We start from the raw sequence: 16,836 nt of genomic DNA, 5'->3' as shown, positions 1-16,836 counted from the left end.
TTTCTAAGTCAGCATCTAAGGGATAAGACTTTAGTCTCTGGGGATAATGTGATACATTCATATGCAATGGTGAAATCTTCTTACAGAAGATATTCACACCAGTTCCTTTGTTAGTTTTTTTTTTTTAATTGAAGTGTAGCTAATTTACAAATCTCTATTTTATTTATTTCCTCTCTGTTCTTTAATATTTCCTTCATTCTGCTGACTTTGGGTTTTGTTTGTTCTTCTTTTTCTAATTCCTTTAGGTGGTAGTTTAGGCTGTTGGAGATTTTTCTTATTTCTTAAGGAAAGTCTGTAACTGTTTATTATAGTTATAGGTGCTTTAGAATTTTCTTTGAGTCTTTAAGTGGTTGATCATCAGTTCTTATTATATATTTGCCTTTCCTAGTGAGATTTTCCCCTTTAGATTCTTACTTCTTTTCCACTTAGAGAAGACCCTTTAACATTTCCTCTATTCAAAATGATAACCTTGCAGGGTAGAGTATTGCAGGTTGCAGGGTTTTCCCTTCAGCATTTTGAATATATCATGCCACTCCCTTCTGGCCTGAAAAGTTTCTGCATAGAAATCAGCTGATAGACTTACAGGGATTCCCTTGTATATGACTTCTTGTTTTCTCTTGCTGCCTTTAGAATTCTCTCTTAATCTTTGACTTTTTCCATTTTAATATATATGTCTTGGTGTGGGTAATTTTTGGGTTCCTCATGTTTGGGACCCTCTATGCTTCCTGTACCTGGATGTCTATTTCCTTCTTCAGGTTTGGGAAATTTTCAACCGTAATTTCATGAAATACATTTTCAATCCCCTTCTCTCTCTTCTCCTTCTGTGACTCCTATAATGTGAAGGTTCATGTGCTTAATACTATCTCAGAGATCTTTTAAATTATTTCAATTCTTAAATTTTTTTTCTGTTCCAATTCAGTGATTTCCATTATTCTATCTTTCAGATCACTTATACATTCTTCTGGATCACTTAGTCTGCTATTCATTCCTTCTAGTGTGTTTATTTCAGCTATTGAATTCTTCATTTCTGATTGGGTCTTTTTTATATTTTATAGTTCCTTGTTAAAATTTTTACTTTGTACATCTATTCTTTTTCCTAATTCAGCAAACATTTCAATTACTAATGCTTTGAATTCTGTATCTGGTAAATTGTTTATTTCCATTTCATTATTTTTTTTAGAGTTTTTCTCTTGCTCTTCTAATTGAGAGCAGTACTCTGTTTTTCATTTTGCTTAACTTTCTCTGCCTCTATAAATTTAGGTGAAACAGTTACCTATTGTTGTTTAAAGGGTTGTTCTTATGTGGGGCCATTCCTGTACAGGCGACATGTGTCCAGTGCCTTTGGTGGGAGAGCTGGATCTGAGAGGGATGCAAGTCACATCTTTCCTCAGCTTTGCTGGCAGCTATCACCTTGGAAAGGGGTGGGGTTGCAGATGGAGAGGCTAGAGCTGGAGCCCACTGTGGGGCAGGCCTTCCTTTCTGCTCAGTGGCTATCACTGCTCACTCAGAGGAGGGGGAGGTCTGAGCCCAAGTTGCTGGAGCAGAAGCCCTGAGGGTCGGGCCTAAATGAGCTCTGTTCCCCTTAAGTGTATGTTTTCTCCTCTCTCTGCACTGGCACCTTTGCCCCAGAGTGGGGGAGTGCTGAAGCAAGCGGGGCTTGTGAGGGCTCTCTGCTCATACTGTCTGCAGACAGAGGACCAAGCTGTCTCTGATGCACTGCCTGTGCAGGCACCCACAACTGTCCCCCTTGTTCTGCTCAGACACAGCCTCCGGTGCACATCGCCTTTGTCCCTCACAGCAGATCACTCTCCTCAGCCTCCGCCACCCCTGCCTTGTTGTTGAGCCACGTCACTGGGCAGGTGAGGCCTATGTGGACACTGGGCACGTGATCGGGGGAGAGCTGTGGTGAAGCAGCTGCGATGAGAGGTCTGGGCGACTTCAGATGCACTTCTTGGGGAAGCTCAATAGTGGCTGCCACCATCCTACCCAGGCTATGTCCAGGGACTAGGTCCTCTCTGCATCCCACAGGCGAGTCTTCTCCCTGACCATGGCTGCCCCGGATCCAGTGCTGCTCTGTGACGTGGAATGAGCAGGATCAGAGCCTTCATTTGGCTTGGGTGTATGCCAAGGCGGTTGTGGGAAACCTAGCAGCCGTTAGAGCAGACCTCTCTCCACCGTGCCTCAGGGGCGAGACAGCACATGAGTATTCCTCATAACTGGAGTCCAGGCTTCCTGCAGCCTCCCTGCTCGTCCCGGCAGTCCTCCAACCAGCCAAGGGGGCTCGTCTCTTCCGTACAGGACCCCAGGACTGGGGTGCCCAGTCTGCGGCTCGCACTGCTTACTCCCCAGGGTGAGTGTCCACCTGTGTGATTTTTCTTGTCCTCTGAAGTCCCCTCCCAAGGGCACAGGTTCTAACCTGATTGCTTTTTTCCCCTTCTTACCCAATTATGTGTGTATCTTACAGCCTTGGCGTCTTTCTGCCAGGGTCCAGTTAGTTTTCAGTGAGAACTGTTCCACATGTAGAGGCGTTTTTGATGTGTTTGTCAGGGGAGGTGAGCTCCATGTCCTCTTACTCTGCCATCTTGATTGATCCCCTTTGATAGTTTTCTAAAATCCCAAATAAAGACTATCTACATTTGTCCTCTTTATTTTCAGTTCCATAGAGAAATCTTTAACCTAACAATGAACAACAGGATATTTCTTTCTGATAGGCAAAGACAGTAGGACTTCTTATATGTCAATGAACTATTTGGTGAAATTCTTAATTATTGTTCCTTCTTTTTAATTTTCTTATAAAAAGAAAAGGTTGTATACTACTTAAATTTATCTAGGCCCTAGTTTTTATTAGTAAATAGCAACATAAACCTTATTAGCTGCTTAATGAAATTTCAAAAGTAAAAATGATTAAAAAGCAACCAGAAGGTTTTATCTTTCTTCTGTACAATTGTATTTACCTAAGTAATCTAGGCTTGCCTTTGAATAAACTGCTTTGTGTTTATTTTTCATCACATCTGCCACCCAATGAGCCCTGGTGAAGTACATTCCCTCCAGAAAAGACAATAATCAATAATAAGGACTTTGGAAGAAAATGATTAATGTTAAAAATGTGGCCTTGACTTTGTTATTTAATTAGCAAATGTTAAATATCTTCTATACCTGTATTTACTCACCCACAAGTCCTAAAAGAATGTAGGCAATAACGAACAGTATGAAGACCATACAGCACAGCACATCTGTACAGCTCCTGAAGACAAAAAGCAATAAGAATTAAAAGGGTCCTGAGAAGACTCACACAGCATCTGCTTTCCTCCCTCTTATGGACTAAATGTGTCTCCCCCAAATCCCTATGTTGAAACCTAACCCCAGGGTGATGGTATTAGAAGGTGGGGGCAAAAGAATAAAAAGGGGGTATAGAATAACTTGTTTACTGCAAAAGAATATAGGAAGGGAGAAGAAGGTCACAACAACAGTGATGTGCCATCTTACCCCTAATAATTCTGAAAGGTACATCGGATGTATTTCTGCAATCAAAGACGTTAGCGCAGGGAGTGGTTACAGCTCCACGATTAAAGAAGCTCCCCCAGAGCTGTTAGTATTTATTCTCTTGATTCTTTATTCGTAAAATGTTTTTAGAGGTTAGAGTATACCAATATCAAGAAACTATTTTTTATTTGAAATTGTAATTTAAGCTATTTGATTTTCTCCATGCTTCCCAGTACCATGGTATAATAAAATAATTAGCCATTTCCATTCCCCTCCTTCTCCATTATCTTTCTACATGCACATTTAAAGGGTACTGTTATTAAATAAAGGATTGACTATATAAGCTTTCTATGAGGAACAGAGTAGCAACTATTTGAACAACAATGTCTATAATGTATTAAAAAATGAAATGGCTCTAAACTGTAATTTCCCAGCTATTCTGTAAGCTGGATATTGTGAAATGAGGTTTACAGAAAACTTAGCTCATAGAGACTTGGTTATTTTCTAAGGGATCACAAGTCAAACCAGTATCCAGTAGGGATTCTCAGGTTTTCAACTAAAGTATTTCCTATTTCCAATATGAAATTTTGTTCAGCTCGTACATGGTCTAGAAGGTCAAAACTATGTCTTGAAAGTAGGAAACAATATAATCATTCTTTACTTGAAACAATGAAGAATCTATTAGTAAAAAAAAAAAATCAACCTATTTGACAGGATTAAAAGATGCACATGAGAATTTTCATGGCAAAAACTTCTTGTTCTAGAAGGCATACGGATATGTTCCAATCTTTTAGCACAGGCAGGCAGAAGTTACATTCTATTTTTAGGGGTGGTAGTAAGAATAACAACAAATAATAATTGTACAAGAACAGACACAGTCATACCTTACACATTGATAAAAGCCTGTGATACCTTTACTGCTTTCACATACATAACTTTGTGAGTTTCCTACCTTTAGGTTTTTAGGCGTAGTGAGGTAAGCTGACTTATGTAAGGTCTATGAGAGAGAGGTAGTTACACTGGGCAGACAAATATCTAGGGCTCCAATGCCAAACTTTTTCCTTTAGTGGTTATTCTAATGTGATTACAACTTCCTAGAAAGGCTCCAATTAGCCATATCTAAAACTCCACACACACCCTTATGACTCTACCTCACAATAGGAAATGGATCCATCATTGAGAAAGCTAATCACGGTCAATTCAGAAACAAACTATCATTTGTTTAAATCTAATTTCATCCCAGGAATTTTACATTTCATTGGGACTGAAGAATTTTGAGAATAATAAAAGGAGAAGAAAACAGGCACTCTAGTTTTCTCTGGTTAACAATTATTGAAGGCAAAACGTGGCGGGGGTGAGAAGACCTGGCTCCTGTGCATTTTGACACATCCTGCGCAAGGTCAGGTTCTCATCCAGTCAGGGCAGTTCCTAAATAGCCTGATGCCTAATAAGGAATGCCTGCAGGTGAGGAACTAAAGGAGGAGAAAACTAGAACGGTGGTATGCTTTTATCAGAAATCTTGACGTTGTCAAAGCCCTCATGTATAATTGTAGCTACCAAGCGGAGCAGGATATAACCAGAAATACTAGCCAGGCTGGCCAGCATCCATTATATATATATATATATATATATATATAGTTTATATCTACGTGGTTATATTGTATATAATACATACTATAATGTATGTTTATAATGACAATATCATATAGTATTATAATGTTTTCCCTTCATATTAGGTAGTAAGCACAGAGAGACATAAACATACTAGAAAAATGAATAAAAGAAACTTAAAAATAGAGCACAAGGAAAGAAGCAGAAAACATCCCCCACCCCCCGCCCCCAAATTCTAAAAAGTAAAACCCACACTCCTTAGCTACTGGCCCTGATGAATGGCATCAATCAGGGTTTTGGTTCCATATGGGGTTTTACACTATGATTTCTCCTTCTTTTTGGTGCCAAGGATACACTACAGCACCAGGGGCTACTGTGTACCCACACAACCACTCTCTACCCCTTTCCCTGGCAGTCTCTTACCACAGTGGGATAGCATTTCTCAGTAATCCACAACTTGAGATGTTTGGGGATTCTATTCTGGGACCAGTCAGGATAATGTATTCAACTCTGCTTTGCTTTTCTGGAACACTGCTTTAGAGAAATAGCAGACGATACCCCATGGCCAGACTGGTTAATTTCATTTTATTTAAGCATGGAAGAATGTTGAACAAAGTGAAAATCGTGAATTCCAGAGTTTCAAAAAGTAGGAAAGCTTTTCTACATGAAACATTCTGATTTCTGAAATTTTTCCTATAGTGATTTGATTCCCTTTGCTGTTTAAAAATTTTTCTTTTAAAAATAGGGGTGAGTGTGTGTGTGTGTGTGTGTGTGTGCGCATGTGTACTTTCAGATAATTACAATTATCTGTCATTTTTTCCCCATTAACTCATCTATTTCTCTCCATTTCCTCAGACATATTCCCTACTAGAAAAAAAAATCACTGCTTAGAAAATCATTGTTAAATTGAATATGAAGAAAATATAAGATAGAGCTTGGGTATCATTTGGGGAATAAGGAACATAGCAGAAGCTTAATTCAAATTTTAGAAGTTATAGCGCATCATCATTGTTTCTTTGATTTCAAGGCATCTTTATAATCCCAAGTGTTCTGTAGAAAATGAGTTATTTTTTAAAAACCAAGTACTTAATTTGGATAATTTTGAAGACTCTTAAGATAGCTCTTGAGGTAACTGGATGATACAAGCTCATGGTTTAAAACCATTCTGAATTATGTTCTAGCTAGAGGCCCATCATAGCTGTACATTTTCCTCAGTTGGGTTCTTTTTTACTTCTGCAGTAAGTACTAAGAACCACTGTACTAATCTAAAAATGGGTTGCATCCCACTGGGTTCTAAAAAGAAGATTAAATATACCTGAACCCTCTCCCTTACCCTCCCTCCAGATCAAAGTCCAATTTTTTCAAAACAAGCTGCTTACACTCACATTTATAAGAAAGCCATTCAAATTTTTATTCAGAATGAGCTGTCCTGGCGTAAAAGGATTTTCAAAAGTTAAACTAGAAGTACCATTGCTATCTTATATCTATTTTTCCAAATTACAATAAGAATAGGATCCCAATTATATACTCATTTGCAGATTTCCCTTTCCTTCCTATCTCTAACCCACACATATAGAATGTATAGTCACCTCAACTTAAAGTCTTGGGAGTTTCCTTTGACTTTCCCTTTTTCTTAGCTTATCTTTCATATTCAGTTTACAAGTTCTCTTGATTCCTGCTCTCTGATGTGTCCTTCATCCACCCTTTCCTTTCTTTTCCTGCTGTCTGGACTCAGTCCACATTATCTCAACCTCTCTTCAAACTATTACTGTGGTCCCTTAATTGGGCTCCTGCATGTAGTCTCTGCCTGATCCAATTCATCCTGCACATCACTGACATCACTGATAAGGGACAATGTCACTTTATTATTTTAAAAAAAATGAAGTACTTCTCCACCAACTCTTCAGTAATTTTTGAATGTCTTAGCTTTATGTTTAAGAACCTACAAATTTAATCCTAGCTCAAGCCCCTGACTACTTTTCCAGCTTTTCTCCTTCTAGTCATCTCAATGTGCTTCAACCAACTTGGACTTTTTCATTCATTGAATACACCATGAACTCTTCCTAGACCACATTCAGGGCTCTCTGCTCATGGTCCTTTCATACTCATCCTCCTGGGATACCATACGTCCCAATTTGCATGAAACAGCCAGGGTTTACACCTATTATCCTGGAGTAACAATGAGCAATACTCTCTTTTACTATCAAAAGTAGTGGACCCTGGTGTGGATCTCTACTCCATCTACTAAAATCCCATTCTTCATATGGTCAGATTCCCCTCCTCTTTTAGGGCTGAATAACATTCCATTGTATGTATATCTCATATTTTTTAACCCATTCGTTTGTCAATGAACATTTAGGTTGTTTCCACATCTTAGTTATTGTGAATAGTGCTGCAATGAACATGGGAGTGCAGATACCTCTTTGAAATCCTGGTTTCAATTCTTTTGAACAACATGGATAAACCAAGAGGATATTATGCTAAGTGAAGTAAGCCAATCACAGAAAGACAAATAACTGCAGGATTCCATTAATTTGAGATATCTAAAAGAGTCAAACTCATAGAAACAGAAAGTAGAGTGATGGTTGCCAGGGGCCAGAGAGAGGGGCAAATGGGCAGTTACTTATTCAATAGCTATAAGTTTCAAGTATGCAAGATGAGTAAGTTTCAGAGATCTGTGGTACAACATTGTGCCTATATGTTTAACACTACAGGCACTTAAAAATTGAAGAGGGTAGATCTCATATGAAGTGTTCTTACCACAATTAGAAAAAACACATAGCATGGATGACATGATAATCACTGCAAGGACACAATATACAGGAATGTATTTGTTCAAGGTCATATGTTATTTGAATTTAAAACTTTGCTATGAGTAAGCTTAATATGGGTAATAAATAAATGATTGTAAATGTAAAAAAAAATTTTTAACTTAAAAAAATTAAAATCCCAACTTTCAAATAAGCTCAAATATCACCTCCTTCATGTGGTTTTCAACAGAAAGAGATCCCTCACATTTCTGTAGACTTATAGAAACTTTGTTTGTACATCTTTAAGGCAATTATCTTCCATCCATTATAGTTTAGACGGCAGGTGACAAACTACAGCCCATGGGCCACATCTGGTCTGCTGCCTGCTTTTGTACAGCTTTTTGTGAGCTAAGATTGGTTGTTTTTTTTTTAATGTTGAAAAAAATCAAAAGAGTAATATTTTATGATATAAGAAGTACACAAAATTCAAATCTCAGTGTCCATAAATACAGATTTTTGGAAAATAGTCATACTTATTTACATATATATTGTCTATGGCTACTTTTGTGCCACAATGGCTGAGTTGAGTGGTTGCAATCGAAACTATCTGGGCTCCACAGCCTAAAATTTACTGCCTGGACTTTTATAGAAAAAGTTTGCTGACCTCTGATCTAGGCCATAATGTCCTCTATGGTGTATTTAGCATTGAGTGTTGCATGCTGCAGGCACACGGCAATCTGTGTCCCATGAATGATTAGTAATACGCACCTCTAACTGACAGGCTAATACATTACAAGCAGGCTCTGGTGAAAATCATAGTACTGTATTTCAAATTTCAGATCTTTTTTTGGAGCGAGTGCGGTATAGGGGGAGGACTATTTGGTGAATATGTTGTCTAAGGATTTAATTTTTTGGTTAAGCTTATTAAGCCTACCACCTAGACATTGCTGTCTCCAATAAAATAAATCATAAAAAAAACCCACATTCCATTCAATTCAGAGGTAATTAAGAGAGTTTTGTTTCTTAAGTTCATATTTCAGTTCTACACTAGTTCTTCTTTTTCTACAACTGTCATTCTGCCTCGTTTTCAGGTACAGCTTTCCACCTTCATTCAAAAACTGATTCATTTACTAGTTTTCTTCCTTTGTGGCAGCTGAAATTCCAATAATATCAACCATCCTGGAAGGTCATTAATATCAAGCATTAGAGCGAGAATGGAAGTCTTAAAAGTCATTATTCTCTGACAGATCATCCTTTCGTGCCTAATGAGTCGATTTAGGGACTGTCTGCTGCCCGTGACTCCAGTCCGATGATCACCTCTCATTTGCAAGTTCTGGGTGTGACCTGGGTACATCTGTCTATAACTTGGCTGCATTTATAACCCAGAGTCTAGAAGCATTGCTCCTCTGTGGTTCTGCTGGCACCTCTGTGATGTCATTAAGTCATCTGTTATCTCTTAGTTTCTTACTGTAGAAGTCTGTTTCAGAAAATAGACTGGCTACTTCACTTCCCAGAGGCTTTATTAAAGGACAATACATTTGGGGGCCATCCTCCAAGCTTCACCGAGATACATTCAGCAAACTGCATAATGTGGCTTGACTTGGATCATCTGAGTTGATGCTTAGTCAGCAGACTCAAAACATTTGGGGCTATTTGAGGTAGAGTTCTGTGTAAGTTAAAAAATACCTCTATTCCTCCACTCTTGACTATTAATGGAGAATCTGGTGATTTGTGAGGGAGCATTTTTTAAGAGTTGTGTTTGAAGAAGTTGATTGTAACCTTCTCCCTTGCTTCCAGCTTCTACTTTTCTCAGACACATTGTCTAAAAGTTTTGTTCCCACAGCTTTAGATTATGCCATGTACCATGTGTGTGAGTGTGTGCGTGTGTGTGTGTGTGTGTGTGTGTGTGCATGTGCGCGCATGCGCGTGTGTAAGGTAAGGTTTTGGAAATAAGCAAGTTACACTGGCCATTTCTACAAGTATAATAAAAGGCTAAGATTATTTTGAAGAATTACATGGTCACGGAATCAAAAACTTAATAGGAAGATACAATGAGCTTTCAATCACATGAACTCATATTTTCAGGTGTTCAATCTAAATACAAGTGTTTCAAGTCTCTTAAAAAATTTTAAGGACGACTTTAAGGTTACATTTACCTTAAAAGATAATTTTGACACCCAGTCATTGAGAAAAGAGTGTTAGTTTTATGGGATTATTTTTTTAGCACGTTTTAAACTGTTGCTGAAAAATGAAATATGCCAAACAACACAATACCCTAAGAAATTACAAAATGATATTGATAATGTCTTTCAAATTGATTCAACATATAAGATGATATTTGAGTATTGTACCTGCTTTATTTAGTTCTTTTGGATAAATGGATCTTAAAAGCTCTCCTATCCTCTATGGTTAATCTTTTCTTCTATACTGTTCATGCCTGGGTTTCCATTGTCTTGAGAGAGTAGCTTTAACTGGTTGTTAATTTATATTTTCTATTTGTAAAGTGGTAATAAAACCTCATTTTTTTATATAATGAAGTTGTCTATATAAATGTCTCTTTTGCTTAAAATGAGACAAGATCAGACAAATTGATCTTACTATGTTATACATCACCTTTGTAAAATTTGCATAATATTCAAGACTCTGTCAGTGGGAGGAAACCACTCAGAAAACTACCAGTAAAGTGAGAACTAGATCATAGTTACTGCCCATGTTACAGCTTGCATCATGGACCAAAGGTACCATGAGAGAGGTGCTAGGAGAACCAGCTTAGAACAGTCTTGGGAATTAGTTTAAAAGTTTACAGGGAATCCATATCATTTCAAAAAGCTCCTTAATCTTCTTGGAATAGGTTAGAATCCCTCTACATAGAAACAGAGAAGGTGCTCAAAAATATTTGTTGAAATAATGAACTTCTAAAAATTCTCATGACTGGGATAGCTACTGAAATTCTGCTGTTAAAATAAAAAAAACTTCATGCTTCCTAATAATCATATGATAGTTAATATTTTTAATACTCAAAGGCCAGCACATTAAAATGAAAAAAATTACCATTTGTCACCCAAAATTTTAATAATAAAAAAATTACCTACAGATGATGGGCACTTTAGAAAATTGCATGCCCTTTGATCTGGTAATTTCTTTTCTAGTAATTTACAGCACGGAAAATATACAGAAGAAGCAAAAATTTATTTATAAAGATTTAAAACACTGAATTTATAATGAAGAAAATTTGGAAACAATTTTAGAATAACAATTATATGAAATATATTCATAATATATTGAGTAAAAATAGGTTATAGAACATACTATGTATAATATGGTTATATATATATAAATATAAATATATATGTAAGTGCTTAATCAGGTAAAAGAATATACAAAAAAAGATAAGTGGCCACTATCTCAAGGTGGTATGATTTTATGTGATCCTGTTTTTCCTCTTTTGCTTTTTCTGTTTTTTCAAAACTTCCACAATGGACAGAAATCGCATTTATAATAGGAACAAAAATCTAAGACACATAGACTGCATTTGACAACCATAAACAGATTATTGCCTGATTTCATTATATTAATTTATTTCTGATCCCCTCAAAATATGTTTAAAAATTGATCTTCTGCTCTTTAACTTTTTCATGATCATTATTGATAAAATTCAAAACATTTTTTATAGTCTTTAAACAAAAATGGTTACTAAAAGTGTGTGAGGGGGTGAGAGACTATCTCCTGATTAATCTTTCTTATTGCTCAAACATTCGTAAGTGGGAACAGAATTGAAAATAAGCATTCATAAATGCCTTGTTAAACCTCTTACAAATCACACCTTCATTTCCCCATGATGAACACATAAGCTCACCAGCTCTGTAAGATACAGACCCCGGTTCTTGTTTAAAGCACTGTGTATATAAAAGCAGAGCTGGCCTTTTGACTTTCACTAATCAAGTCTTTCTGATTTGATACTATGTCTCTCTTTTGTCATTTTCTTTATATCTGTTTAGCAAATGTGAATAATGAAAACACTTCGGTTGTTTTCCTTAAAATAATATTTATTTAGTGGTGATCTTAGAACTTTGCCTCTGCTTAGAATGTTTACTATCTCCATACTAATTTTGGTCCTATAATTACCCTAGTACTTTAGGAACATGAAATAAAATTTTAGTTTTGGGAAATTAATTTAGCAAAGCAATTACCTCAGTCATAAAACATTTTTATACTTATAATTGTTTAAGTGTCCATTAGATAAAAGAGCAACTTTAAAATAATTTTAGCTAAGACTGCACAAGAACTGGAAATAGCAGGTATGTCAAGAAGGGGGACTGTGTGTCTGGGAAGAGATGAGGGAGATCTACTTTTCACTGTATATCCTTTTGTAACTTTTAAATTGTGTATCAAACACATGTATTACACTAATCAAAAAATAATTACTTTTCAAAACAGAAAATCATTTGAGTATTGATTTGGCATATCTTAGAAATAGAAATAACCTGAGAAGTAACATCAACTATTAACCATTAAAATGAATACTGCAGAAAATGAAATAAACTTAATTTTATAGAAATTAAACTACAAACTATATGGATATAAAGTCATTAGATACGTACCACAAGTAAAATCCTTTATTAGAATATAGATCTACCTACTTATCTTGACTGAAAGATTAAATTTTGGCCTTTAATGATTTAAATCATACATGTAGAAAACAAGGTTTCTCCATCATAAACTTTTTTTTTTTACTTAGAATATGTTTTGGCAATAATTTCAGTTTTTAGAGGAAAACAACAAATGCAACATGACATATTGGGCTTAAGTAATATCTAGCATTACAGCACTAGTATGTTGTTGGTAAATCTTTACTGTGAAATGGGTCTTTGCTGATTTGAAGAAGAAAATTAACAATTTGTGAGATGGTATAATAAGGGATGGTACAAATGGGCAGAAGACCTCAATAGACATTTCTCCAAAGAAGACATACAGATGGCCAACAAACACATGAAAAGATGCTCAACATCACTACTCATCAGAGAAATGCAAGTCAAAGCCACAATGAGGTATCACCTCACACCAATCAGAATGGCCATCATCACAAAGTCTGGAAACCACAAATGTTGGAGAGGGTGTGGAGAAAAGGGAACTCTCCTGCACTGTTGGTGGGACTGTAAGTTGGTACAGCCACTATGGAAAACAATTTGGAGGTTCCTTAAAAAACTACAAATAGAACTACCATATGATCCAGTCATCCCACTACTGGGCAAATACCCAAAGAAAACCATAATCCCAAAAGAAACTTGTACCATAATGTTTATTGCAGCACTATTTACAATAGCCAGGACATGGAAGCAACCTAAATGCCCATCAACAAATGAATGGATACAGAAGATGTGGTATATATATACAATGGAATATTACTCAGCTATAAAAAGGGATGAGATGGAGCTATATGTAATGAGGTGGATAGAACTACAATCTGTCATACAGAGTGAAGTAAGTCAGAAAGAGAAGGACAAATATTGTATGCTAACTCACATATACGGAATCTAAAAATGGTACTGATGAACTCAGGGACAAGAACAAGGACGCAGATACAGAGAATGGACTGGAGAACTCAGGGTGTGGGAGGGGGCGGGGGGTGAAGGGGAAACTGAGACGAAGCGAGAGAATAGCACAGACATATATATACTACCAACTGTAAAATAGTCAGTGGGAAGTTGTTGTATAATAAAGGGAGTCCAACTCGAGGATGGAAGATGCCTTAGAGGACTGGGGCAGGGAGGGTGGGGGGGACTCGAGGGGGGGGCGTCAAGGAAGGGAGGGAATACGGGGATATGTGTATAAAAACAGATGATTGAACCTGGTGTACCCCCCCAAAAAAAACTAAAAATAAAAATAAAAAATTATCTATGGGAAAAAAAAAAAAAAATAAGGGATGGTACACTTTCATGACTTGTCCAAAGGAAAGAAGTGTAGGCATTCAACACATGTCTAGCAAATGAATGAGTGAAAGTGTTACTTGGACATTAGACATTAATATATTGCAGACATTTAAAAAAATGTATCAAAATGCTGTGTCCCTCTGTTCTCAAATTATTCAGCAAAATGGGAAATTCCAACCATTTGTCTAGAGCCTGAAGTAGTATATGACTTGCTCATTCTTTTCTGTAAATATTTGCTAATACCTTTTATTCTACAAGCTGTTTGTTCTATAACAAAGCATTACTAGTAAGAATAGAATCATTATTAACTTTAAAGGGGACTTAATTAAACTTTTTAGGATTTTTAAGATAAAAGTAAATGTTTTCTAAATGTTTATTGCTTTGCACTTACTAAATACAGTCTCTGTGTAATCCAATTTAAATCTGAACCTAACTGTATCAGTTAAAAATGTGTTCAGTTGCAAATACCAGAAAATTTATGCCAGAAACAGTGGCTTAAATTCCAAAGAATTTGTTTCATACAAGAAGTCCTGCAGTTGGCAGTCCTGAGCTAGTGTGGTGTGTCATTCAGTGATGCTGTTAGGGACCTAACTCATTTCCTCTTTCTGCCCCCTTCCTCCTTAGCTTATAGATATTTATCTTCATTCTTGTACTTTATATCACAAGTTGACTGCTACACTCAAGACACCTGAATCTCTTCAAAAAAGCCTTGTCTTTTTATTTAGAAAAGAAGGTCCCTCCTGGAAGACTTGCCCTTGAGCTCATTGGCTGGAACTGTGTCTCACGGCCGTCCTTGTCTGGAAGGTAGTTAGGAAAATTGAATGTTTGACTTTTCAGCTTCTATAGCAGAAGAGGCAAGGGAGAAGATGGTTTGAAATGGATGTTCAGGGAGACGAATTACAGAATATAACACAGCTACTAGTGAGATTTATTTAAACAATCATTAAAAATAATAAGATTTTCCAATTCTAATAATTTTTAGTCAACCCAAATGGATTACATCAAAGAATGTGTTTCCTCTGTGATTGTTATTATTAAATATTAAACATATTTTGTAAGATTAACATAGGAAAGCTGAATATTGTATATTCTCACAGAATTCAAGTAGTCAAACTGAGATTCACTTCCCACAAAGCATATTCTAGAACTGGTAACAGTAACAGCAAAATAGGAAGTTATAACACCTTCTCTCTAAATAATTTTACATTTCATACTCAATCAAGTAATTCTTGACACTCATGTTCAATGGAAGGGAGTTTGAAATTTAAATCCAGCCATAGTAAATACATGCAATTGCAGTTTTCCTAAGCCGAATATTGAAATACAAACTTTCCTTAAGTTAATACATATATTTCTAAAATCATTAGAAACAAAATGTATCACAAACTATACCAGTAAACCTCTCTCATTTCAACATGAGATACTCTTAATATACTCAGTCTTAATAGTAAGTCTGGAAGACATTAGGAAATACTGTCCAGGAATTGTCCCTGTTTTTTTTTTTTTTTTAAATAACAAAGTATTACAATGCAGCATATATAATGGGTCTCAGTTCCTACTGCTATCCTCTTTCCTGCCATTCTGAGATAAAAGTTCATTGAGGACCCATATTTTCCCCCAGATGTAAGTCCTTCCTCCTCAGAGTTTCACGAAACCTCTCTAGCAAATTTTCCAACGGCTATTTGTTAAGTGTCTACTATTTGCTACTATAGTAAGATATGCGTATGGGGCGGGGGAGCAGGATGGAGGTAGGAAGTAAACCAAAACTTTGAGGGAAGGAAGGCGATATAAAGGGGAAAAAAAAGAATATGATCCAAGCCCTCCAATACTCTAGTTTAATGATATTTAAAAAAAAAGATAAACACATCTAAAAGATTAACATTAAAAATAAATACAGTTTAAAATGTAGAGGCAAAGATAAGTGTTACAAGTAGGAAGGATCTAGATGGTTAGAGAAGAAAAAGCTCTACTATTTGGTAGAGTTGGAGTATGTGAGACACTGTAATTACAAGGGATGGGTTAAATTTTGAATTACAGAGGAGATTTTGACTGGCTGGGAAGAGATAATTACGTGATAGGATGGAGGTGTTAGCTAACACTACAGTGGTAATCATTTTACAACATTTAAGTGTATCAAATCAACACATGAAACGTATACAATGTCATATATCTATTATATCTTAATAAAGCTGGATTGAAAAAATAAAGAGGTGCTGGGGCTTATGTTTTAAGCAGAAGAAACAACAAATGCAAAGGCCCTGAGGGCTGGTGAGACCAGCTTTGCCCTGAGAGCTGACAGATGGTCAATATGAACAAAACATAAAGGAGAAAGGGAGATAGCAGCACAAGAGGAGGCCGGTACAGCAGAATGACCGGATAGTCCTCAGTTTGGACTTGTCCATCAGGGGAGTCCACAGTTACAGTATTTCATATGTGTAAGGACTTGACCGTTCATGACTCATTTTGACACACATTATCTCATTTGGATCATTACAACAACTCAGTAAAGTTGACACAGAGCTGTTACTAATACATCATCTTACAAATTAGGTAACTACTGACTACAATTTCAGTTTATTTCTTACTGAAAGTTCTTGAATAGAGGAGTAATATATCAAAAGCAGTATCTTACTTAGATATATTTGGCACCAGAACAGAGAACAAATCGGAATGAAGTATGTGGTGAATGTAGAAGGATGAAAGTTAGGGAAATGAAGGCTGAAATAGGATAGTGGCAAGACAGGAGAGAATGAAACAGGACCAGAGCTGCTTCATCAGCATCAGTGGTCTCCCATAAACATCTGTTTCCCTGGGTTGCCAGGATACTGTGAAGATAAATGCCACAGCATGGAGAAAGTTTACAGTTCCGCAAAGATTATCCATGGACTGGAATAGGTGTGAATGAATTTCTCCCTAATGGTTTCTAACACAGAGGGAGAAAGAGATGCACACAAATCTTTGAGCATCAAATCTTATATTTATCTCTCCTATGGTCTTCAAAGCACTTTGTTTCACTTTTTTATTATATCAACTTGATAAAAATATATTTCCTCTGAGCTTTG

General features: G+C 36.4%; 1 protein-coding gene across 1 annotated transcript in view; it reads right to left on the bottom strand.

Moving 5' to 3' along the window:
- Positions 1–16,836, bottom strand: part of SLC44A5 (solute carrier family 44 member 5) — a 348,242-nt gene that overhangs the window by 88,057 nt on the left and 243,349 nt on the right. Inside the window, exon 3 of the mRNA XM_057695206.1 lies at positions 3,171–3,244. Within this exon, the coding sequence (XP_057551189.1) occupies positions 3,171–3,244 (74 nt within the window). The remainder of the gene's footprint in view (positions 1–3,170; positions 3,245–16,836) is intronic.

This window comes from Hippopotamus amphibius, chromosome 1 (assembly GCF_030028045.1).
Source record: "Hippopotamus amphibius kiboko isolate mHipAmp2 chromosome 1, mHipAmp2.hap2, whole genome shotgun sequence".
Lineage (NCBI taxonomy): Eukaryota > Metazoa > Chordata > Mammalia > Artiodactyla > Hippopotamidae > Hippopotamus > Hippopotamus amphibius.
Note: the sequence above shows the minus strand (reverse complement) of the source record. Positions and strands in the feature narration are given on the sequence as shown.